Source organism: Haliotis asinina, chromosome 9 (assembly GCF_037392515.1).
Source record: "Haliotis asinina isolate JCU_RB_2024 chromosome 9, JCU_Hal_asi_v2, whole genome shotgun sequence".
Lineage (NCBI taxonomy): Eukaryota > Metazoa > Mollusca > Gastropoda > Lepetellida > Haliotidae > Haliotis > Haliotis asinina.
In genome coordinates, this window is record NC_090288.1 from 28,991,060 (window position 1) to 29,015,527 (window position 24,468).

At 39.4% G+C, this 24,468-nt stretch overlaps 2 protein-coding genes across 3 annotated transcripts in view; one reads left to right on the forward strand and one right to left on the reverse strand.

The window, feature by feature from the left end:
• Nucleotides 1-1,092: 1,092 nt before the first annotated feature.
• Nucleotides 1,093-13,174, reverse strand: LOC137297141 (E3 ubiquitin-protein ligase Hakai-like). Of its 2 annotated transcripts, XM_067829157.1 has the most exons (7): nt 13,106-13,174; nt 11,476-11,508; nt 9,605-9,790; nt 7,558-7,652; nt 5,481-5,567; nt 4,100-4,161; nt 1,093-3,366 (listed from the first exon to the last, which is right to left on the reverse strand). In XM_067829157.1, the coding sequence occupies exons 3-7, from the start codon at nt 9,609-9,611 to the stop codon at nt 2,268-2,270; spliced, it is 1,350 nt and encodes a 449-aa protein (XP_067685258.1). In that variant the 5' UTR covers nt 9,612-9,790; nt 11,476-11,508; nt 13,106-13,174; the 3' UTR covers nt 1,093-2,267. The 2 variants fall into 2 exon arrangements, with proteins under 2 accessions (XP_067685258.1, XP_067685257.1); XM_067829156.1 differs by lacking the exon at nt 11,476-11,508 and having other exon boundaries at nt 13,106-13,147.
• An 11-nt stretch (nt 13,175-13,185) lies between these two features.
• LOC137297138 (ubiquitin carboxyl-terminal hydrolase 19-like) overlaps nt 13,186-24,468 on the forward strand; it is a 31,699-nt gene continuing 20,416 nt past the window's right edge. The window contains exons 1-11 of the mRNA XM_067829150.1: nt 13,186-13,516; nt 14,693-14,821; nt 15,140-15,267; nt 15,805-15,922; nt 17,108-17,154; nt 17,835-17,935; nt 18,652-18,723; nt 19,834-19,949; nt 20,523-20,707; nt 22,456-22,612; nt 23,643-23,776. Coding sequence (XP_067685251.1) covers nt 13,420-13,516; nt 14,693-14,821; nt 15,140-15,267; nt 15,805-15,922; nt 17,108-17,154; nt 17,835-17,935; nt 18,652-18,723; nt 19,834-19,949; nt 20,523-20,707; nt 22,456-22,612; nt 23,643-23,776 — 1,284 coding nt within the window. The 5' untranslated portion in view covers nt 13,186-13,419. The remainder of the gene's footprint in view (nt 13,517-14,692; nt 14,822-15,139; nt 15,268-15,804; nt 15,923-17,107; nt 17,155-17,834; nt 17,936-18,651; nt 18,724-19,833; nt 19,950-20,522; nt 20,708-22,455; nt 22,613-23,642; nt 23,777-24,468) is intronic.

Sequence of the window (24,468 nt, forward strand, 5' to 3'; positions counted from 1 at the left end):
AACACGTGGTGAGATTATCCTTGATGTCTTTCTCACTAGCAACCCGACTATTGTAACGAAATGTGTGACCAATCCCGGTGTAGGGACCACGACGCTATCATCGTTGACTCAAAAGTACTGGCGGGCTGTCTCAAACCAACTCGACATACCATCTACTTATGCGAATTTTCTAATATTACAAGACTCCATAAGGATGTCACAGATTATGTTAGAGAATTGAAGTTGAAATACAATGACCAAAAGATACAGTGTGTGTGTGTGTGTTTGTGTGTGTGTGTGTGTGTGTGTGTGTGTGTGTAATAATCCATCACCACTGTCTATAAGACATGGCGATTTCAAAAACTTTACTACTATTTAAAAATCTTGTGAAGTTTGAGACATTCGTAACTACTCGTGTCACTCTGGCAAGCCGGATAGCGTCTTGTAAGTCACGGAAAAAGACGAGTAGTTACGAATTAAGTTGGAGACTCCCTCTCCACAAAAAGCAACGGGTTCGACTATCTATCGGGGGAATGGTGGTTGATGACAACAAACTTCCGGTTATAGCATCATTTATGATTTTTTTTCTGGTTACGTTTGTTAATGATCAATGATTTTGCAAATTTCAAAGTATAGTATAGGAAGGCTAGTATGTTAGGAACATAAATATATTTCTTGCAGTCAGTAAGATGAATTCAGTCATGATAAAGAACGAGCTTGTGGTGCTTATGGAATTTAACAGACAAAACCAACCTTGTTAAGAGCTGAAATGTCCTTCATGCACACAAGTGTTCCAGCATTGTTTATAAGAAAACATGATCTGTTGCTTGGTCATCTAGTCATTGCTGCCAGTCGTCAATTGTTTCATTTAAATCGAACCACCACTGACTGGAATTTGACAGTTTCACTTTTTCCTGCATGCCAAGGGACACAACTTGGCACAAAATATTGGTTTTTGCTACGGTGTAATGTTGTGGGGCTAAAGCAAAGTCAAAAGATACACGCACCTGTATCGAAAGATAACAAAGAAATCCTACAGTTGGAGACATCCATGAGATGACTTCAATACAGAGGTTTGAAATACCACATAAGAAAAGGAAACATCCACACACATTATGAATTCTGATCATGTTTAATGTCTCATAAGTACCACATCTCCAGCCACAAGGAAAAGTATTTTTGTGTTAATTATGACGTAACAAAAGACAATATACTGTCATATTCACTCATAACAGGTCTTGGCTTAATGAAGTACTTAAACAGGTGCAAACCTACAACTGCAACCTCATATTTAGAACAGGTTGCAATAAGAAAACAGAATATTGAGGAACAGAGTTTGAGCACAAACACTGATGATGACAGAATGACAGTGACTAACCGTTGCTGTTCCAGTCGTTCAACCCAGAATAACTATGTTATGTACCAATTCAAAAATAGCAAGACTCAAACATTATCTATAACTTTATAATGAGCAGAGCCTAATACTGCACTGGGTGCAGGTGTGTTTCATTTTCTTTAGTCAAGCCCTGCACACCATAACATAAATACAAGTTTCACCTGTTATGACTAGATGTTACCATATCTTTCTGCATCTAGGATTTAAATATGATATTCTTATTGAATTGGGCAATATAAAAGACCAATTGGCAAAAATTCCTGGATCATACATAAAAAGCTGATGAGGCAAAGAAACAACATGTACTATTTATTTCTTCTCGAAAAATATTTTTTTCATTGCAGTGAACCAACTCATGGAAGAAATGACTACACAGATGACCTAATATTTCATTTGGTCTTTCAGTTAAAGCAGGATAAAAACGACCTCATAATGTTTGATGAACAATTCAGTGACATTGGAACCAGGGACCTTATCCACAGGACACTTGTAATGCTATGACATTCATAAGCCTATGATAAAGTTACGATAGGTCGAAACATTACGAACGCTTTGTAAATAAGGACCCTGGTCTCTTAAGCATTTTACACCAAGATAAATAAATCAATAAACTGGGCGGTCAATATGATATATAATTATACAGAATATCACATAATAAAGCTTAGATGTAAATATATAACAAGTGCTGATGATGTAGAAATAAGGACAAACATAAAAAGAGACATGGCAGTAATTACATGTTTCATACACAATCTCCATGAGAAATTAGTTCAAACATATGTAATACTGTTTCACATGGTCAGCAATCACTTTGTTCCACTATATAAGCCAATGTTTCACCACTCACTGTTTTTCTTACACAACAAACATCCTAACAAACACTTCCACTGGGTCAGTAGTACTGGTTGTATGAGTCACCCTGAGGTCTCTGGGGAGGGGGGTGCATGGGACCACCTGTGGGGCGCGGTGGGGGTACTCGTGGAGGGGGACTAGTCCACTGCATTCTGGGGCTACCTGGCTGATTAAATGGAGGTGGTCCATGCCCATCATCATAGTGTCCGTGGGGGCTGGGGAAGCGGGGTGGGGGTTGCCCCTGCTGTCTCTGTTGCTGGGGTGGCCCCATCCTTGGAGGGGGTCCAGTGAGATGAGGCTGAGGCCCACCAGGATTTACACCTTGTGGATGAGGGTGAGGGATAGGTCCTGGGGGTGGACCTCCATGAGGATGGGACACCGGAACAGTAAGAGGTCTCAGTGTCTGTGCCATGGGTGCTGTAGAGTAAGGAACAGGCCCTGTGTGACTGATGGGAGGGAAGGTTGCGGGAGGAGCCATGGTTGATGGTGGGAATGGCTGTCTAGGGGGTGGAACCCCAGTAGCAAGGTGGGCAGGGAGAGGAGGCATCCCCGTCCCAGCCAGAGTCTGATACATGAGAGCATGTTCTGGTCGACGGTATTCTGACTCATCCTGTATGGGAACAGTGATGAGATTGGTCCTGCCAGTAGATGACATCATCGGTATCGAGGAGGTCTGGTAGCTTTCTATAGTGGACACCGGTGTAAGCTGAGGCTGTGACAGGGCTGGAGCGGTCACAGGTGGGTGCATCTGAGGCATGGATACATGGTGGGTCTGCACCAGTGCAGGCATTGGCTGAGGTACAGGTGGACCTTCGATAGGTCTGTACACTGACTGTTCTATCATCTGTCTTGGTGGAGGGTTCAGATCTTGAGGAGGGGCGTGGCTGACAGTGTTGGTGCTAAATACCTCAGCCTGTGTGGAATGATGATGAGTAGGGGGAGGCTTTGAGGGCGCCAGTGGTGGGGGATCAGGCCGTGAACCGGTACTGAGATGGCGATGGTTGGCATGAGCCTGTAGGTCCCTCTGGGACAAGTATGTCCGTCTACATCCACCATTGCTGTGTTTGGCACCTCCGTATGTACAGATGAAAACTGTGCCAAGGGCAGATTGCTCAATTCTCTGGACAGGATCTTCACATCTACAAGACACGAGGAGGCATAAAACATCAAAATACTTGTACATTTGATATTTGACATCAGTCAGCAATATTTGAATGAAATTACAGTAGCCTCAACATAATAAAGTCTAGAGACTGAACTTAAGAGCATTGTGATGTTAAGGCGACACACTGCCAGGGAAATCTGTTCTCCACTGAAAACATATGATTGTGTCAATGGATTTCACAGAATTGATCAATTCGAAATAAAATCAGAAGAAATTATGGATTAGTGGAAAATTGCCATACCTACGAGTCACAGACCCTGACTAACTCAAATTTAGTCTCCACAAAAAGCAGAGTTCTGGGGGGTGCCAGGACCTTTAATTTTTTATGATTTAATGCTGCACTCGGCTATTCCAGCTATGTGACAGAGGCCTGTAAATAATCCCGTCTCAACCAGTGATCTGTGCAATTGGGATACAGTGTCATGTGTCAGCCACATCGGCGAGTCTGACCACCTGATCCAGTTAGTTGCCTCTTATGACAAGCATGGGGTGCTGAAGGTCAGTTCTAGTCTGGATGACATCAGGAGATACAACTGTTGGACTCTATCACTGCTTACACTAGAGGCTTGGTTCAAAGGCTTAGAATTTCTATACTTTCAAACAATAACCACTTATGCAAGAAATCTTTTCTAAATTTTACATCCAACATATATTATGTTAACATGTTTGTTTTTTCTTGTACATAGCCATGTGGTGGAACAACATACCTGGGACATTTCTTCTCTGTCTTCCGAGCACAGTCAAAACAGAACACATGTTTACAGGGAATCTGAAACACATACACATTTAAGTGTCACAAATGTTTATATTATACAAAACTAAAATTGTCACTACGGTGACAATCCCCTGCCACAAATTTTCAAATCAAACCTAAAAAGTAATGAAAGTGAAGGTCGTAGTTTTAATGAACAAAAATGAACATGACCAGTCAACCTCTCTTAATATTTTGCTCTGTTGTTCAAATGCACTTATATTTTCAAGACTCACTTTGACCTTGAAATGAATGTAATTTGAATAAAATATGCAAAAATAGTAGTAAAGAAAATATTTTTTATTGAAAAACCACTGAAGGGAAATACTGAAAGTTTAAGAAGAAAATCCAGTGAACCATTCTTCAGATATCTTGCTGACAATCTTAACATGCAGTTTAATATGCTGAAATCTTCAATGTGTTGGCATGACTTTGAAAATTTAGTGAAGGTCACCCACAACTACTGGGCCCTGCTCCTTCTCTAAACAAAGCTTGGTGTTGAATATGAAGAGTATCCAATAAAAGGCTCTGAAGATATCTTGCTGACAAGGGTAAAACGTTATCCCCTTGTGACCTTGAATCAAATCTGATTGGGACCTTTCTTACACTGGGATGAAACTACGTACCAAATAGAAAAAGAATCTCGATTCTGAAGATATCCAATCTGTACATACATACGTGCAGAGCCTAATACTAGATCTCCCATTGCACATTAACAAATCATGATGACCAAAAATTTACTGATCAGATGTTAGCTTCATGTTTAGTTATGCTCTAAAGTGGATAACAATGTACAAAATTCAAATATTTGATGCATCCCATCTGAACAAATAATGGATCCTGAAGGAGTATGGAAAAACTGTCCCTTATCTCCACTGAATCACACAGGGTGGTGGGGTAGCGTACTGCTCTATGAGTTGGCTGATTTTAGTTTTACGCCGCACTCAGAAAAATTCTATCTATATGGCAGCAGTCTGAAGATAATCATGTCTGGACCAGACAATCAAGTGAATCAACAGCATGAACATCAATCTGCGCAATTGGGAACCGACGACATATGCCAAACAAGTCAGAGAGCCTGACCACCTGATTCTGTTAGTTGCCTCTTACAACAAGCAGAGACATGTTTATGGCAAACATGGGTTGTGGAAAGCCTATTCTACTCCGGACCTTCACATGGCTCGATTCCCCACATGGGTACAATGTATGAAGCTCATTTCTGGTGGTGTTCACCATGGTACTGCTGAAACATTGCTAAAAGCAGCGTAAAACCATACCCACTCACTCAGTGCATCACATAGCCCTGGTCATCGACTGTTGGTCGAGTTGCCACTTACCATTCTCCCATATATGAGTATGGGCAAGGTACACTTCTCACAGCAATGTATCAGGGGATCAACCACCTTCTCACCAATCAGCTTCACCTGAAACATAGGAACATATTGTCATTCTTTCAGGTTTACACCATTTCTTTCCTCCTGATGGATATCTGATCTGATATCACAACAGGTAATTCACACAATGTGAACAGTCTTTCCAGAAACTGATCATGTGAACTGGCGTTCTAACTACAATCAAAGGTTTTTTGCAGAAAAATATTTGTGACATCAACAATGGTAGACACTTATTTCCTCACATGAAGGGTTGTGCTTTCAGATTTACAAACACTTATTCACAATGCAATAATTATTCATGAAAATTATAATTAACTCAACATTTTAAGCACGATTCATGGCATATCAAATCGTTCTTTGTCTCCATTACCCTGCCAATTTCTGGTTCAACAGAGAGAAGGACCAAGAGAATTAAATCTAAACATACTTGTATGAATCATGTTTGTCACATGGAATACTTATGGAGTTACCTCCCTTGCTTTCATTCCCCAACCCCCACTATGCCAAAGGTTTTTTGGGGGTTTGTTTTTTTAACACTAAATGATACAAACAGCAGGTAAGAAAAATGATCACCAACAGTTTCATGGATATTTCTTTTTCATTTCTGTTTATTTTTGTTCCTTCACTGCACTGAACCAGAAGCTGGCAGGGGTAATGGAGGTGAAGAATGATTAGACATATCATGAATGGTGCTTAAATGTTGAATTGAATATAATGTACAAGTATGAGGATGGAAATCTGAGAGCACAGTCCTGTGAGGAAACAGATGCATACTATTGACAGTGGTGATATTTTATTTTGATATTACCAAATATTTTTTGAATGGAAGAGAGAGAAGCATGTTATCAACCATGCAGTCTAAGTAAACTTAGTCTCAGTGTATTTCGTTACACTCCACCACTGAGTCTAACAAAACCTACTAGAAGGTCGAGTAAGGTAACCTTTGAGTGACCAATGACCGTCCAATAAAACGCAAAACGGTTAAGTAGATTTAACCAATCAGACAACGGCTAGTATTTAGGGATCGGAGGGACTTTCAAAATATTCAGGTCACTGACACAGATCTCTCCCCAAACAAAAATCCACACATAACACAGTTATTTGACCTGCAGTATATAATGCTTTGGGATTTCTGTTGACATGGTTACCATTAGCTAATATTTCTGCAAGATAACATCTTTGAATATTGACAAAACACTACTTTCTGTGACTGTTTACTCACCCGTTGTCATGGTTGTATGTGTGCTGTGTGCATCAGCAACGAGTGTATGCTAAATAGCATTCGGAATCATTCAGGTACAAACCTTTTCGAGATAAAAGTTCAAAAGGTATGAGCAAATGTGCACTTTCGCGATTTGGTAAGCTGTGTTCTGATTGGTCAATCTCAAAGGTTAGATGACGTGACCTCCCATAAAGTTTTGTTAGACTCAGTGGTGGAGTGTAACAAAAAGTACTAAGGATAAGTTTACTTAGATTGCCAACTATGTTGCTATCTGTCGTTCTGTTACACAACCCTGTTTGTGGTACAGTTTGCCTGTGCTACAAACAACTTGACTGTCTACTAAAATATTTCATTATTCCCTGCATTTACTGTATCAGCATCACTATTAATTTAGTAAATGACAAACAACTAGGAATCTTGAACTCAAAACAACTTGAAAGGACATCTGACTATTACTGGGATGTCCTAAGAAGTGAGTGAGTGAGTGAGTGAGTGAGTGAGTGAGTGAGTGAGTGAGTGAGTGAGTGAGTTTGACACTGCTTTTTAAGCCATATCCTAGGTAGGGACACAAGAGATTGACCATTGTACCCATGACAGGAATCGAACCTGTGTTTTTGGCTTCACAAGATGACTCATTAACCACTAGGTAACCCAACTACCCCAAAGATTTATATGAGAGAGTCATGGATGATACCCTGAAATGATGCAGATCATACATATTCAAGAATTTGGAGAATTCAGCCCATTAATCATGCTGCCTCGTGGCTGAACAGTAACCAGTGGTAACAATGAGCTGACCTTGTGATCCCAGCGCAGCCGCTGACTCTGATGCATTGGCTCAACAGTGTAGGCTGACTTGAAAATGACCAGATCTGGGGTAACCAGTTCTTCCTCTGAAATGGTCACAAAATCCACATCATGTCGAGATTATGGCAATTTTGTATTGTATGAACATTTTAGTCAGCTATAACAAGAATCAGGCGGACAGATGCATGTACATCCTTATTACTTCGTTTCTGTTTTTCAGAATAACAAACTCTAAAGATGCCTTACATCATTATATTCTTTCTGCAGTTCACAAGGGTAAATTTACAATCCACATGATTCAACAAACATGATTAACATAAAGCAGCACATATTTTACAACAGTCAATTAAAAGAAGAGAGTTTGCTTGTCAGTTATTTTCGGCATTATTACGTGACAGGTTTATCTGATAATATCATTTTCTGAGTGAGTGAGTGAATGAGTTTAGTTTTACGTCACACTCGGCAATATTCCAGCTATATGGAGGCGCTCTGTAAATAATCTTGTCTGAACCAGACAATCTAGTGATCAGCAGCATGAGCTTCAATCTGCGCAATTGGGAACCGATGACATGTGTTAACCAAGTCAGCGTGTCTGACCACCCGATCCTGTTAGTCACCTCTTACGTCAAGCACAGTCACCTTTTAAGGCAAGCATGGGTTGCTGAAGGCCTATTCTACACTGGGACCTTCACAGGCCATCATTTTCTGAATAAAATTGATATTTCATACTTATCCTGACTCATGCTTTTTATGCTTATCTCCTCCCAAAGATACTGGAACACTTGAAATCCCTTGAAGTCCCCTGCTGACAGAAGCAAACGTAATGGAAGCCTCCCTTTCCCTCCAATGCAGTCACATGACCAACCATGCTTGTTACTCTCCCAGAAATCTCATAAGCTCACCACAAGAATGAGAGGGGTGGTTGGAAGGGCTTGATGCCATGAGTCAGGATAAGTATAAAATATCAATTTTATTCAGAAAATTACATTTTTCCTTATCCCGACTCATGCTTATTATGCTTACAGAATCTGACAGAAACAGCAGTGGGTCAGGCCATGCTGGATTCTGTTGACAGCCATATAAGTACATCCAGTACTCCCCCATTCTGGAACTAAAACGGCAGTAGTTCGGTACTGTCCTTCCAATATTCATCTGCATCCTCTCAATCCAACGGAACTATAGTAGCTGCCAAACCATCAGGAGGACGCAGGACGATGTAGTAGACAATGATTGACGATTTCTTTCCTCTTCAAATCCTGAATGTTGAGCTGTCTTGCTAATGCTCTGTACCTCAGGGAGTAGGAGCGGAGGGTAATCGTAGGCAACTCGTTCATCAAGTGGGGCGATGTCATTGCTGAAGGACTTCGTAGAAAAGCTGATCTGTTGTGTCAGTGATGATCCAGTAGTTGAAGACTTAGTTTTGGAGGACGTAGATGACTTCCACTTCTTGGATGAGACATCGATTGTGACGTCTTCTGTGACTTGGATGCAGACCTGCGCATGGAATCCCCAATGCCTACGACATCTTTGATGATCAGGCGTTGCATTCAGTGAACAACATATAAATATGATGCAAATTCTGAATCAGGTAAATTCTTACAAAGTTCAGAGTAGAAGAACAAATATGTTTGCATGAAGGACATAATATATATGGATCAACCGTCAGCACATTGGGACCCAAAGTGCGTCCAAACGTCCTCATCCGGCGATGAAGGAGAAAGTGACAAGCATGGTTGGTCATGTGACAGTACTGACGGGAAAAAGAGGCTTCAGGTGGGTGAGTGTCATCCGCTTCTATTAGAAGGGAACTTCAAGGGATTTCATGTGTTCCACTATCTTCGCATAGAGGGAGGAGATAAGAATAATGAGCATGAGTCAGGATAAGGAAAAATGAAAGGGTGCAGATTGGGGAAAACTTTTCCGTGCAAAAAAAAAGGAATTTTCAGAATCTCAAATCTGCCAACCAAGCTGCCCTATATATACTGCAGCAGTACTATGACCAGACTTCATCCCAGTCCATGCTGAACATTACACCTACCCTGCATGGCAGCTGGAGGGGGAGGGGGAGGGGGTGGTGACCCTTCAGCTTCAGGTTCTGGATCTGGTTCACGTGCCTGGACTCCCTTACGACCTCTACCTCGGCCACGACCCCTGCCCCTTCCACGACCTCGACCTTTACCAGTCGTCTTACGCCGTGGGCCACTCTCTGCTTCCAAATCAAGATCTGGTAAAAGAAGATCATTATAAATGTCACAAAACCGCACTCTAATCATGCTAACCATGGTATTAAGTATTGGCATGATGCAACATTTGAATGAGCAATGCCATTTACAGTAGTCACATGTAGCATATGCTATATTTGGTGTTACACATTCTCAGTAAAGTACAGATTCTAGTACTTTTAGTAGGTTAAGTCTCAGTCGAGATTTGAACCCACACTCTCTTGGATGTGGAGTGGCCGCGTGCGTTAAATCACGGCCTTAGTGTGCTGGTGACCGGGTGTCTGAATCTGATAGTGTGGGTTCAAATCCAGGGGTTCAACAAAATAAAAATACTAGAATCTGTATTTTACTGTGAAAGTGTAATCCCAAATTTTACTTTGATACATTTGAACATTTGAAATTCTGCAGCAATGATACATTCATATAAAGGGGTGCACAGTCATGATTCTAAACATTACAACCATGAAAACATGAAACTGATTCAGGTTTCAAACCAGCAATATCAACACACTCTGTAACCACTTGTTTCTCCATACAACCTCAAAAACATAACACAAACTGTTATTTTATTGTTTTTAAATACATTAAACTAGACACCTGGAGACAGAGATTTCATAAAATGTCACAATAATATAAAAAATAATGATAATAATAACCAACCTATCAAAGAAACCTAATACATCAGTTATCTGTCTAATTTGCATTGTACATACAATATCCTGTTAATAAACAGAGAATCTAAGGCTTTTCAGTTACTAAGGCCAGTAGAAGTGCACAGTGCTCTAACATGAGGTGGTGCTGTATTTATTTTCAACATAGAGAAATGAGGTGTGCTTGTTTGAATGATTTATTTAATTGGACGAAGGATTCCAAATGATGACAAGAAAGTTCACCTGCCATAACCTCTTAAAATGTACATATTTTGTATTGGGACCGATTCGAAGGGAAAATATCTGAGACAGGCCAGTAAATTCTTACAAACTGAACAAGCATCAGTCCTCAGAAAGAATTCTGCGCTTCAATGGTGCGGCATCAAATGAAGTGATTGCATGAACAAAAGAGTGAGTGTAGGGGTGCATCGGTGAGCATGATATTATGCTGATTTTGGTAATATTTCAGCAACATCATGACGGGGGATACCAAAATAATTGGTTTCACACACTCTACCAACACAGAAAATCAAAGTTAAGTCTGTGGTTGGACAATCAAATGCATAAACCACACGACAACCCTGGTTCTTATACATGCCATATGATAATCATCATAGCTGTTATTGTAAAACAAAAACTGATAACCAATGATACCATGATTATTAGGTATAGTATTAGTTATGATGCAGTTAATAAAAATGGAAAAGAAATTGAGAGAAACATTTACTGAAGATGAAACAAGTAATGCTTTGAAAAGTTGGAAGATCATTTAAATAAGCGAGAAGAAAACTTCAGAGAATACTTAATAAATTCACATTGAAACATGATGACCATTTAATGTCAATGGTTCTTATGAATGATTCATCCTGATTACCAATTTTCCAGACAAGCAGATTACTAGATAGTAGCAGACTATCCTAACTTTTTTATCAAATTTTCGAAAAGTAGAAAGTAAGGAGAAGGAGGATTAAACCTTGAATAAAAGCAATGGAACAGTCGAACAGTTCAAACTATGATGAAATGATGAAATACATCACCAACAAAATGTCATCTGATTACGACTTGCAAAGCTGGAAAAAAATAACCCTACATGAAATGCAATGAGTAATTAAAAGTGTCCTTGATGATACAAAAAAAATAGTAAAAACTACCAGTTACATCTGAATTATTAAATGAACCAATATATTTGATACTATTTTGAATTCAAATAGCATATGTTTAATTGAATCAAGTTACTCCCAACAACTACCACCCGGATGAAGTAAAATGGTTTTGCATAACCTGTAGCACATTTCAGACATGTGAAAGCTTGAGTGAGTTTAGTTTTATGCCAGATTCAGCAATATTCCAGTTATATGGCCACTGTCTGTAAATAATCTAGTCAGGACCAGACCATTTCAGTGACCAGCAAATGAAAATGGCCTTATTCCTAGCCATATGGGCCGAATAGAAAAAGATGTAGAAAGGTTTTACATTATTTATTGATACATATAGCATTGAAACTTAATATCAACATAACATTAACAGAATTGTATTGGCATGGAAATAGCCAAACATGAAGCCATGTTCACATGTAATGGCAGTACATATTTACGTAATTAACACAAGTTCTCATAATTAACAAAAATGACTTATGCAAGTTCATTTGTTCATAATTTACACTAGTTGATTCGTTCATGATGCATTGAACTTAGGGTGGATGGAGTAGGACATAAAGCAACTTGACAGCAAATAATGTCTTTTCATTATGCAAGCGATTTTTATTAAATTATTCTGTGAACATATGTATTAAACTTTTTGCAGATCTAACATTTTAAATGCTTAATTGGTATGCAAGAATTATTTTTCAATGTATAGTTGGAAATTTTCTATGACGATTTTACATACATATGCAGCTTATGTGGGCCTCTGAGATAAAGGACAATACTCTGCACCATGTTCATTTCAGACCACATACCAGAATCACCCTAAATTAGTAAACTGTATACCTTAATTTCCCACGACCAGACCATGTTTGATCTTTAAGTCACTCACTCATGACCAAACCACAAGGGTCCTCTTACAACAGTCATGGATGTCCTGTTATATAAGTGGTAATATGCTGAATTGATAAATAAAGACAGTGTTTGAAAAACTTTCTCAAATCAAATCAAATGCAAATGCATAACTCTAATGCTTAATCTTTGAGCTGTCAAAAGATTTACGCAAAGACACGTTGTGACAGGCCTCGTAAATGAAAGCATACCAACATATGAAAATGTAGTGATTCGCCGGTTATTGTGAAAGTTATTATCTGACTCAGCCTAAGACTGGGTTTTACGTTTATTGGCGACAGGTACTTCAAAGTACTTATCCATACATGAAACGTAAACTGCAGGGTTCAGTGCACTGATGTTATGAGGGAGGGAGTGCAATCACATCTAATCTTAAGTTAATTCTCTACGGGCTGCATTTACACTTCACTCAGCACTGGTGCCGAGCCGAGATGCCAAGATTTCAAAGTTGGACATGGACATCACTGCATAATCTATGGCAGATCAATATCTAGCGTTCATTTCCACTTTGAAAGACATAGACGTAGTTGTTGCCAATTACAAGATTAATTTGCCAATGGAACAATATGCATGACCTCAGTCTTATGTAGATTTGATTCAGAAAAACACGCACCTTCGTCCATGATGAATATGATCAAGTTTGTAAGTACAACGTTGGTTGGTCAATCCACACTTCCGTTGTAAATGACTCGCTTTTTCATTTGCCGATGGGTAAATGAAACAGAGTTACCTTCTCTTAACAGCGACAGGAATCTCATTCCATGTGCAATCTTTGTCAACGAAACGTGACTTTGGCATCTTTGATATTGTTACGGATACAGTTGTTCATTTGATTTTGAAGATAATTTGTCTTCAACTTCGAAAATAGAGCAACAACTCAGAAAACGAAAGCACACTGACTCGGTGTGCAGGTCGTCCATTCCGACCATGGCGTCTCAAAACAATGATGATCAGGGACAGGGAAGAGAAAAAGAAACTAAACGAAAGAAAGATTGTGATACAGGTCAAGAAATAAAACCTGTGGGTAAGATATCTTCTATGATAATAGTTTTCAAACAAAGTGTGGACATCGCCTGAAGAAAATTCTTTTCTTAGTGCAGTGATCAGGGATTAAGAAGAAGGTCTAACACTGATGTTAATGTTGTGTTAAGTATTACCTCAAGAATTCAGACCCACAACTTTGGATTAGGATATTCTCAGCTATAGGTGACGTTTCACGGAGACAGACAACCAGTTTTGTGAGGATTCATCAGACGAGAACTCACGACTTTTGGATTGTTTTCAGATGGTGAACCCAGTGAGCTACATCCACACTGAAAACATGTGTCATTTTTTCTTAATTATCTTTAAACAATTACGAAAGTGTCTCATGATTTTAATGTACAGAATACTTAAGAATGAGGCCAATGCCATCTGTGACACTTTCCCCATTCTGTAGTATATAAGATAATGGGTGGTGTGGAATTCGTCAATATGGCAACAAGTGAAAACGGCTGTGTATGTCAAGTGCCGAACATTGAAAAGATGGCTTGCATAATTGATGTTTTTTTACAAAATTATGGCGACATAAAATTGTTTAACACATGAACTCCCAACAGAGCTGGGCTTATTCAGTGAAAATACATACTGACATGACAGAACACTGACATGATCTTATATTCACACTTGATAGCCCAACGAGAGACTGATGTCAAAGGGCATTGTTTGGGGTTACAAAGTTTCACAATTCATGTCTAAAAGATGGAATTTATTAATGTTTATGGTGCTCTATTCTAAAGGTAATCTGGAGCTAGAACTAGAAATTAAGGAGCTGCTGTAGAATAAATTGATGCTAGATGTCTCTATAGGAGTTAATGTGCCCTTAAGAGAAGTTACAAGTTTTGTGAGATGAAATAAAGCTAACCTAAAGCTTCTGGTAATCCATGTACCTAATGATGTCTAAAAGGATATAAAAATGAATGAAAATCCTCGAAGTACAGATATTTATGACGATTTTTGTGTAGTGGGGTAGCCCATTGGTTAAAGCATCAGCTCGTTATGCTCAAAAACAGGGTTTGATTAAGTTGCCTCTTACGACAGACATGGGTTGAAGAACAATTCTAACCCGGGTCTATTGAAAATGAGTTTTGTACATGTTTAAAACAACCTATTCCTGATACATGTCTTATGTTGACTGTGCCTGTACACTCTTCCTTTCCAGATTATGACATATCTTGGACACAGACATACAGCGATGTTTCGGCAATCTTCAAGTTTAAGTCCAAAATTGAGAGAGCAAATGAAATTGATGTCCAGTTTGAGGATAACTTGATAAAGGCTGTTTTCCCAAGTGAGTATACCCATACCTTGTCTAAGATTCAGTAGTTCAAGTGTGGCAAGTGGCTTTGATAAAACCTTTTGAACCCCTGTCATATTTTTTAGGGTAGTCTGTTTGTCATATTTGTTGGGTAGTCTAATGTTTAAAGCATTCATTTGTCATGCTGAAGGCCCATGTTCGATTCCCAACATGAGTACAATATGTGAAGTCTATTTCTGGTTGCTTCTACCATGATAGTTGGAGGGTTTTTTTATACTGCTGAAATATCGCTAAAGGCGCTGTATGAACAGAAGTAGAATCTGTTTCAATACAAGTTTCTTGAAAACACAGAGGGAGGCTCCTGGTCCTATCGGTTGTTTGGAGAAGTCAGGAAAGAAAAGAGTCGAGTGATAGTGAAAGGGTCACGAATGGAACTGAAGATGGTGAAGAAGATCGCTCAGAATTGGCCAACATATCAGGTGGATAAAATATTTCACTCCTGATGTAAAACTTGCTAGTGTGGTATAGTAACTGTAGATCACGTTACGTTATTACCATTGCATATTTTGTTTGTTCGTGTAGTTGTCAAGCAAGACAATGCATATTTAAGATAGTCATAGCCATGTTAACTAGCTTGATTTGAGAGATGTTAACCTACTTGTACCAGGTGCACATGCCAAATTACAGTTGCAATGTGGTGTGTTAAATAATAAGAGGTTTCAGTGCACATAAACCTATTTCCGTGATGTAGTACCTGTGAAACCATAGCAACAGAGAGGCTGCTGATCCCTATTTACAAGAACTGTGATTGGCAAGATGTTTAGAAGAAAAATTAACTTTCATACTTGAAAATTATAAGCACCTCTCTCTCTTTCTTCAAGGCTGGGTGGAATTATGTGAACTTTTCTCATAAGGTTAGATTTATTGTTGGTTGTAATGTTAGATTTGTTGTTGATTTACTTTGGTAGATGTTCTAAGCCTATTCTGATGTTTAGAGAAAATTTATGCATTTTCAGGAAGTAACACCCAAGAAAGAGGAGACGTCTGATAGTACCAATCCGTCTGATCTCCAAGCAGATCGGGGAGGTCACACAGAGGATGAAGACAGTAAGGAGAAAATAGAAAAAGATGAAGGTCAGTTATTGTACGTTTCATTCACATTCAGATTTGAGAGATAAACTGTACATGTACTTAAAATTCATCTGTTACTCATGTAGAATATTGCTTGGCAGGACAGATGGCTTTTGATGATTAATATTTTGTACACTTTTGATTTCCAGTGATTTTAAATGTTCCTCCTTGTTACTTACAATACCTCACTCAAAGGGGGTGAATTTATTTCATAGTTGTCAACATTCGATTTTGTGTCTTCATCTCACTTCAGGAACATTTTTTATCTTAAGGTCTGAATTTGCATGGTTGGTGTTCACAGACTCCTGATCCAATTTTACACCTAGATACTATAGAGAAGTATATTTATTGTAAGTTGGAATGTCACTCTGCCATTCACTGCTCACATATTAAAGCATTAGCCCAACATGAAACCAACCAGCCCTATCAACATATTGTCTAAAATATTATTCATTAAGTAAAACCAAAGAAAAGGTATGTTTGATAAGCTTTATTTAGATCCACAACTTCCACAAGCAGAAATTGAAAACTTTGCATATATTGAACACATGTAAAGTGCCACTGAGGGTAAAGTCTAGAGATATTTGTGTTAATTATTAACATGTCCGTTGGTTAGGTAACTGCATTTGAATTAAGTGCTTTAACACAGAACTTGACCTCAGGCCCCATTTCTCCTCACCTCACTTCCTTGATAGGCCTCTGTTATTTTCTTGATAAACACAATAAACATAATAAAACCATTTCTGTTTTCACTTCGACTGTGATTAATGTGGTTTCTAGCTTTGAAAAATAATTTCCTTAAATGTCAGTTTGTTTCCTTTTAGAAGTCAGTGGTGTGACACTTCTTTGCCATGGTTGTAGTGTTCATGTTTGAATAGTTCGATTCCTCACATGGGTATAAAACCTGCAATGTGTGAAACCCTTTTCTGATGTCCCCTGACGTGATGTTGGTGGAATATTGCTAAAGGCAGAGTAGAACTAGTCACCTTTGATGTTTTAGTGTTAGCTGAGTGGTTACAGTGATTGCTTATTCTGCAGATGACCCAGGTTTGATTCCCTACAAGTGTTTAAGGTGTGAAGCCCATTCCTTGTGTCATTCTCCAGGATTTATCAGATATCTGGCTAAAAGTGACATATATACACACTTTGTCACTCAATCAGTATCATGTTTTTTTTTTGTATATCCAGAGCCCATCTTCTACATCAACCACATCAAACATGACTTCTTTGAACGGGTGAGTCAGATGTTGGCTTTGGTTTATGTCAAAGACATTTTGTTCTTAAAAGTAATTGAAACACTCTTCAAAAGCAGCTGATTTTTTTTCTTGTTGTTGTCAATATAATTAGAAGCTCAGTCAATTGCCAGATGTGTTGTACTTGGGATAACACTTTATCATTATCATCCATGATACAAACTCACACCCTCAGAGTGAGGCACCTCATTGCAGCACACAGTCAGCCAGCTAACCTGCTCAGCCATTGTGGCCTCCGCAAGATTGGACAACTGGTATTCCAGACCATGTACTTGAGTACCCCTCTGATAATCTGTGGTTTCATAAATAGGTGTCACAAATTAATATTGGGAACAAGGAATGATTTGTAAGAGTGCCTTTTACTGTCATCATGATCTTTCCTTGCCAAAGTCTATGAATTTCATACCTTGTGGTGTGTCTTAGCTGGCAAGCAGGATGATGCTCAGCGTAATATGCCATTCACCTCAGGAGCAGGTGCTTCAGCCTAGTGGAGCAAACATACGCTTGTCAAGGCGAAGACACAGGTTCAGTTCCCTACATGGTACAGTGTGTGAAGGCCATTTCTTGTGACACCCACCGCTTTATTACTGGAATCTATCAGAAAGTGGTGTAATGCTAAAACTCACTCACTCACTCACTCACTCACTCACTGTGTGTTTCAGGATGACAAGTTTGTTCTTCACATTTACGTGAAAGGCATCAACAAGGATGCAGTCAATGTGGTCTTCGAGAAGAGTGCATTCCTTGTCAAGTTCCACACACAGTAAGCTGGTTGATGGATAGGCACGTTATTTGGTGTGTTAGGAGAAAACAAGATTCTGTTTCAACAGTGTGTATGAGGCTGTGTTCAATAAATGAGTGAAACCGTTTCATTAAGTGAATGGCTGCCAAAATAAGTGTCTAGGTCTGCTTCCAAAAGGGAATTAGACTTTTTCAATTAATATATGAGGTCGTGCTTCTGTAGGTACTGCTTCAGTGAATTTCAAAAAAGAAAACTGTGTTAGGATTCTTTTGAGAGTTAGGACCCCTGTCAGGCATTCCTTGACTTTGTGCATGGTATCCCCAATGGGGACAGATTGTCTCTATAACCATTATAGATAAAGGAAACAAATTTGGTATGTGTTTTCAGGACATGAATGTCTTCATTGAGTTCGAAAACCTGATCCCTTTGGGGAGTTATGGCCCTTGTCATGTATTTCTTCACGTAGTGCACACTCTCCCAAATGAAAACAGTTTTTTTCGTTTAAGATCTTATGTTTATAGGAAGAATGCATCGTGGTCAGTATAGGAACAGAACACTGTGGCAGGTGATATAAATGACCATATTCTTCTTGATGTTGTATATTTGTATCTTCACAGTATCAACATGGTGTACAGAAATCAATTCAGTATGCATTGTACAAACATTCACAAATGTCCAGATACACAATGGCATTCTTAAGTAATTGTTGCATTGAGAGTGTGGATTTTGTTTCCTAGGGACGTTAAGTTTCTGAAGCTTCATGAAGGGACCTCTGAAGACACTGCATTCTGCTGGAAGGTGAAAGTGAGGTGAGGAGTACATTTAACATTCCGGTTGCATTTCATTTCTGTCTTTTACAGCTGAAAATAAGGATTTTTATATTTGCTGAAAGTTATAGAAAAGTGATCTCTCTGTAAATCATATTCTGTTATCAGAACCTTTCTTGAAGTCATACAGAATCCAAACATGGCAGAGTAATAGACCTAGAGGAAATCAGATGCCTTAGATAGTTTGGGATTTTAAAGAAAGCCAACATCGTTGACTTGGACAAGAAATGGTGGTGGTGTGTGTTTTCACTGCAGAGTGATTGAGTGTGTTTATCTTCGCACTCAGCAATGTTCCAGCTGTTTGGTGGCAATCTGTAAATAATCAAGTGTGGACCAGACAATCCAGTCATTAACATCATGAGCATCGATCTGCACAATTGGGAACCGATTATAGGTGTCAACCAAGTCAGCGAGCCTGACCATCCGATCCTGTTAGTCGCCTCTTACGACATGGATAGTCGCCTTTTATGGCAAGCATGGGTTGCTGAAGGCTTATTCTACCCTGGACCTTAACAGGTCTCCACTGTAGATTTTGAAAATTTTGCAATATTTTTGCTACAGGCGTAGAGCTCTGAGTATTTTTGGATTTTTAATTATTTGTATTTTTAAACTTGTCCCATCTCACATTGTGCACATTCTCTTGAACTTGGAGTGGAACACAACTTTGTGTTGGTCAAATTCCTGGTGTTATTGAGTATTTGATGCACAGAAATTCATTCGGAACCGACAGCATTATTCCCCATGTTCCCAAACACAAAAGTAAACCAAAATGGATTTTACTATCTGCACTCATTTACATCGAGTAGGGTCAAGTGTCATCAGCTGGCCGTCTCAGGTGGTTCCCATGGTAATATCTGGAACTGGTCATTAGTGGTGTCATGCCGACTTTACGTCACAAAATGATTTGAATGACGTCACCACTGGTAATGCTGCAACAATACACTGTGTGCATGATGTTTGTACATATCAATACACAGGGAATAGTCTTGCAATTTCTGGGAATCAAATACCCTCTGATCATGTTTTTAAACAAATCAGATTAGAGAACAAGGTGACTTTTAGTTTACAATGATGAATTACTTTTTTCTTCAGAAAGGACATTAAGCCTGAGATGAGCTCATACAAGGTCACTGGTACATGCATAGAGCTTTGCCTGAAGAAACTGTCAACCGAACGCTGGGGGTCCTTGGAGGCTCCTCACAGGAAAGGTAAAGGTTTGTCACTCGTGACGTCAGTGAGGCCATAAGCAATAACGACAGTATCATCCAGTATTATACCTTGGTTAACACTCCCTGACAACGACTACAATACACAGTGGGTAAAGCTTGTACTTTAATCATAAAATGAGCAGGACACAATCTCACTCATTTTGTGTAAGGGATTTTGTTACATTGTGGAAAATTGTTGTGTTTGATTTTCTCAGTCATGACTGAAAGATGACCAAAGATGATGGTCTCAGCTTTAGTCGCCATGACTGACATGTGAATGAGAGAATGAACTTCTCTGTGACAGGTCAGGTTGGGTAATGCTACTGCTGACCAAAGTTTCTACCTCTGCACAGTAGTATTACTGACGAACATGGATGGCGTCTAGCCTAGTGGTTAAAGCCTCTGCTCATCATCTGTCTTCATGTAGCTGGACCATTACCAAAAGCATTGTAAGACCATACTCACTCCCTCACTGATAATCAGATAATGTGTTTTGCTTCCTCCCAGAGCGATGACTTAAAATGCTCATTCACACTGTGACGTTGAAATGTTTGTTATGATTTGTCATGGTAGAGACTGAAAGTGCAAAGTCTGATTCCTGGATATCAACGAAGAAACCAACAAGCACTGGCAATGTGGGACTGGTGTTTGACGAAATGAGTGATGTGAATGTGGACAAGGGCCAAGCAAGAGTGTCGGTTGACAACAGCGATAGGGAGGAGAGGGCTGCAGTGTCAAATACAAATGAAAACAGCAAGGTACATGATATTTGTTTGTTATGTAATGCTGGCATGGTGTTTAGCTGAATGACAGCACTCTGTCTGGACCAGGCAATCAAGTGATCAACATTTATCGATACATTTGAGATATGGTGACATTCATGGCTAAGACAGTGAGTCTTCTTACGACACCTGTGAAGATCTGGGTTAGAATTGATCTTTAGCAACCATGCTTGTTGTCAGAGGCAACTAACAGGATCAGGTGGTCAGACTCGCTGTCTTGGTTGACACACATCATGGGTTCCCAAATGCTTATGTTGTTGATCACTGGATTGTCTGAATATTGCTGAGGGTGGTCTTTGACAGTAAACAAACAAACAAAACTCTTCAGACTTTCTGTTAAAACCTGGATTTTTTAATTTGGGTTGAAACGGCCAGGTAAGAGGCAAATGGTTTGGCTAGGTCATGTGCCTGAACTCTGCTGATGGCATGTCATCATGCCCTGGTGGCATGTCGTCGTGTGCTGATGGCATGGAGAGTTGCTCACAATATCAACCACTGTATCAGTGTTTTTTAGCCTGAATTGTCACTGACCAGTTGGTGGATATAACTTTTGGTCACGAGCATAAAATAGCAAGTCGAAGAAATTGAAGAAATACGTTAAGCACGCTACACTACAATAGTCTGAGTACAGAGTTTTAAGACCCGCGAAGGGCCAGGGTAGAATAGGCCTTCAGCAACCCATGCTTGCCATAAAAGGCGACTGCTTGTCATAAGAGGCAACTAACAGGATCAGTGGGGTCAGGCTTGCTGACTCTGTTCTCACATGTATCTCATTGGTTTCCATTTGTGCAGATCAGTGCTCATGCTGTTGATCACTTGACTTTCTGGTCCAGTACAGACCGCCGCCATGTAACTGGAATATTGCTGAGTGCAGCATAAAATTAAACTCACTCACTCAAAGTTTTAATTTCAAGTTGTGTCCTACGCAAATATGCGAGTTGGCAGTAGGCGAGAGAGAGATACACAGCTCAGAAGAGATGTTTATTCACAAATAAATTGAAAATATCTCTCAAAGGTCTTGCCTTGTTATTTGACCTTGATAACAAAGTTTATTGTCACATGGTATAAGAAAAAGATCGAGTGTGTGTTTGCGTTTGTTTCTTGAGAACGGAAGTAGTGTGCGTGTGACTAATATCTTGCTATTCGTCCAGTGGTTCCTTCCCTGTCATGAAACCAGTCAGTGTCAACTGTTTGCTTTCCTTCTGCAGTCACATGTTTATGCACATTTGTCTTTATGGTCACCGCCATTTGCAGAGAGATCACTGGTTTGTCTGGTCCAAGCTCGATTATTTACAGACCACCGCCATATAGCTGGAATATTGCCGAGTGCAGTGTAAAACTATCTCACTCACTCTTTATGACATTGCTGAGATTTGTGAAACTTGACAGACAGAAACTGAATGGTTCGAAGGACTGATGGTGAAATACCATAGTTCATCCTCTCTGAGTTATTTGTCTGCGATTTTAAGCATCTGATGAAATCTGAAGACAGGTTGAGCAATGATAACAGGAACTGTATTTAACAGCCCGATAATAGTTAATAGTTAACCAATCCCATGACTTTCTGTGGTCCAAAATCTATGAAATAGCTCTAACAGAAGGGTAGAGCATGCCAAGGGTGACTGTAGTGTACATTGTGACTATGTTTGATACTGCTGTGATCATTCTGTCAGCTGTGTTGCATGTTGATGTGGCTGTGTGACCTGCCTGTGCATGTTATTCAGAAACCAACCTGCAAGGTCCAGCCTCTCAACAAGCTGGATGGTCAGCAAATGGTCAGTCCGGGCTACACGGGCTTGGATAACCTTGGCAACACCTGCTTCATGAACAGCGTCCTGCAGGCACTTGCTAACACAAGAGAGTTCCGAGACTTCTTCCTAGGTGAGTTTTTTGCATGTGTGACTGGTGTGGTTGTGTACATCTTATCATGTTGAAGACCCTTCTCACATTGGTACAGAGTATGAGATCCATTATAAAACTGGAATTCATCTGCATTGAAAAAAACACATGCACATGCACATGCACACGCACGCACGCACACACACACACACACACACACACACACACACACACACACACACACACACACACACACACACACACACACACACACACACACATCCTGCTACTACATAAGTATGATGGTTTTGAATTTTAAATGTCAGTTCATGTGACCATTTATGGTATGCATGGCTATGTTAATGCAACAATGTTGCTGAGAAAATGGTATAAATCTGACTCTTGAGTAGTGAAATTCAAGACTCGGAAATCTGGCATTGTTTTAAGCTTCCATTCTCTGAGCCACGGGTAACCCCTGTTTAATTGCCTCTTAACAGATATGCTGTAACATAAGTGTTGGGAATTGGTTTAAATCTCTTAATTGATTATTGGTTCATTACAACTGATCAGTCATCAAAAATCAATGGTTATTATTGTTTATAAAAATTTTCTGGTTATTTTTGTTTTTTCTCAAAAAAGAAAAGAAGGAAAAAAAATGTTCTTTGGGTTTTTTTATGTATGTTGCACAGAAAGCATTTGCAAATTTCACATCTTTAAAGGATGTTAGGAACAGAAATTTCTTGGAATCTTTGAAGGTCACATGCAACCCAAAACCCAATATCATTAAAACACTGTTGTCACTTGTTCATGATATATAAAACACATTGGTGATTGTGAAAAAGCAAATGAACAAAGTTATAGGTACTTTGCAGAAAATCTGCATACATCACTACAGCCTCCATTTCAGAAGTAACATCCCTCATTCCTGTCACTAAAATTGAATATCTCTGGCTCATGAGGGCCTTTTAATGGGGTGACTTTTAGTGATCAGCTTATATGGAATAGCAGTAATGGGTACATGGTGTTTATTGTAATTGAGAAGGTCCATATCTATGATGTTCTGTGATTTCAGATGGGCGGTTCCAGCAAGAGATCAACCAAGACAACCCCCTTGGTACTGGAGGTAATCTTGCAGTGTCGTTTGCTGTTCTGCTCAAGAGCATGTGGTCAGGGAAGAAGTACTCCGTTGCTCCGGGAAAACTCAAGGTCAGGATATAGTCCTGCTGTTCATAATCTTTCTTAGAAATACTGGAGTAGCTAGTCTGAACCTTTCAGACACCCAGGTTAGATTGGGTCCTTGGTCTGCTTGTTGTAAGTGGGTTTAATGACCATGTACATGACTTCAACATGGGACCTGTGAAGGTCAAGGGTCGAATAGGTCTTCAGCAACTGATGCTTGCCTTAAAGGACCACTAAACTCAATTTTTTGGTACTCTTTTTATCACTGCATATGAAAGACTTCTGGTTAGTCATAAATGAAACACCATTTTGTTTAAAAAAAAACTTGTTAATTAATACCAAGCGCTTAAAAGTTGCTAAAAAGCCGTCTGCTTCTCTCTCGCCCACAAACGAAACCACAGACACGGTTACATAACACTGTCACCAGAGAACCGGATGTGACGTAATAGAAGGAACGATTTCCAATTAATTGTATAGAAAATGTGTAGCAAGCTCGTCATTTTGCTGATTTCTCGACATCACCAAAGACATGCCAAATTGTTGTGTTGCCGTCAATTGCATTAAATCTTCAGACAGGGCGCCGCTATTTTTAAAATGGCATGGGCTAAAAGTCGGTTAGAATTATTGAGATTATGGTTTGTTTTCATCAAGTTAGAAAATCCAAACTACCTTTTACCAGTAGTAAAATGTGTATTTGAATCATGGCCAAAAGGATTTTG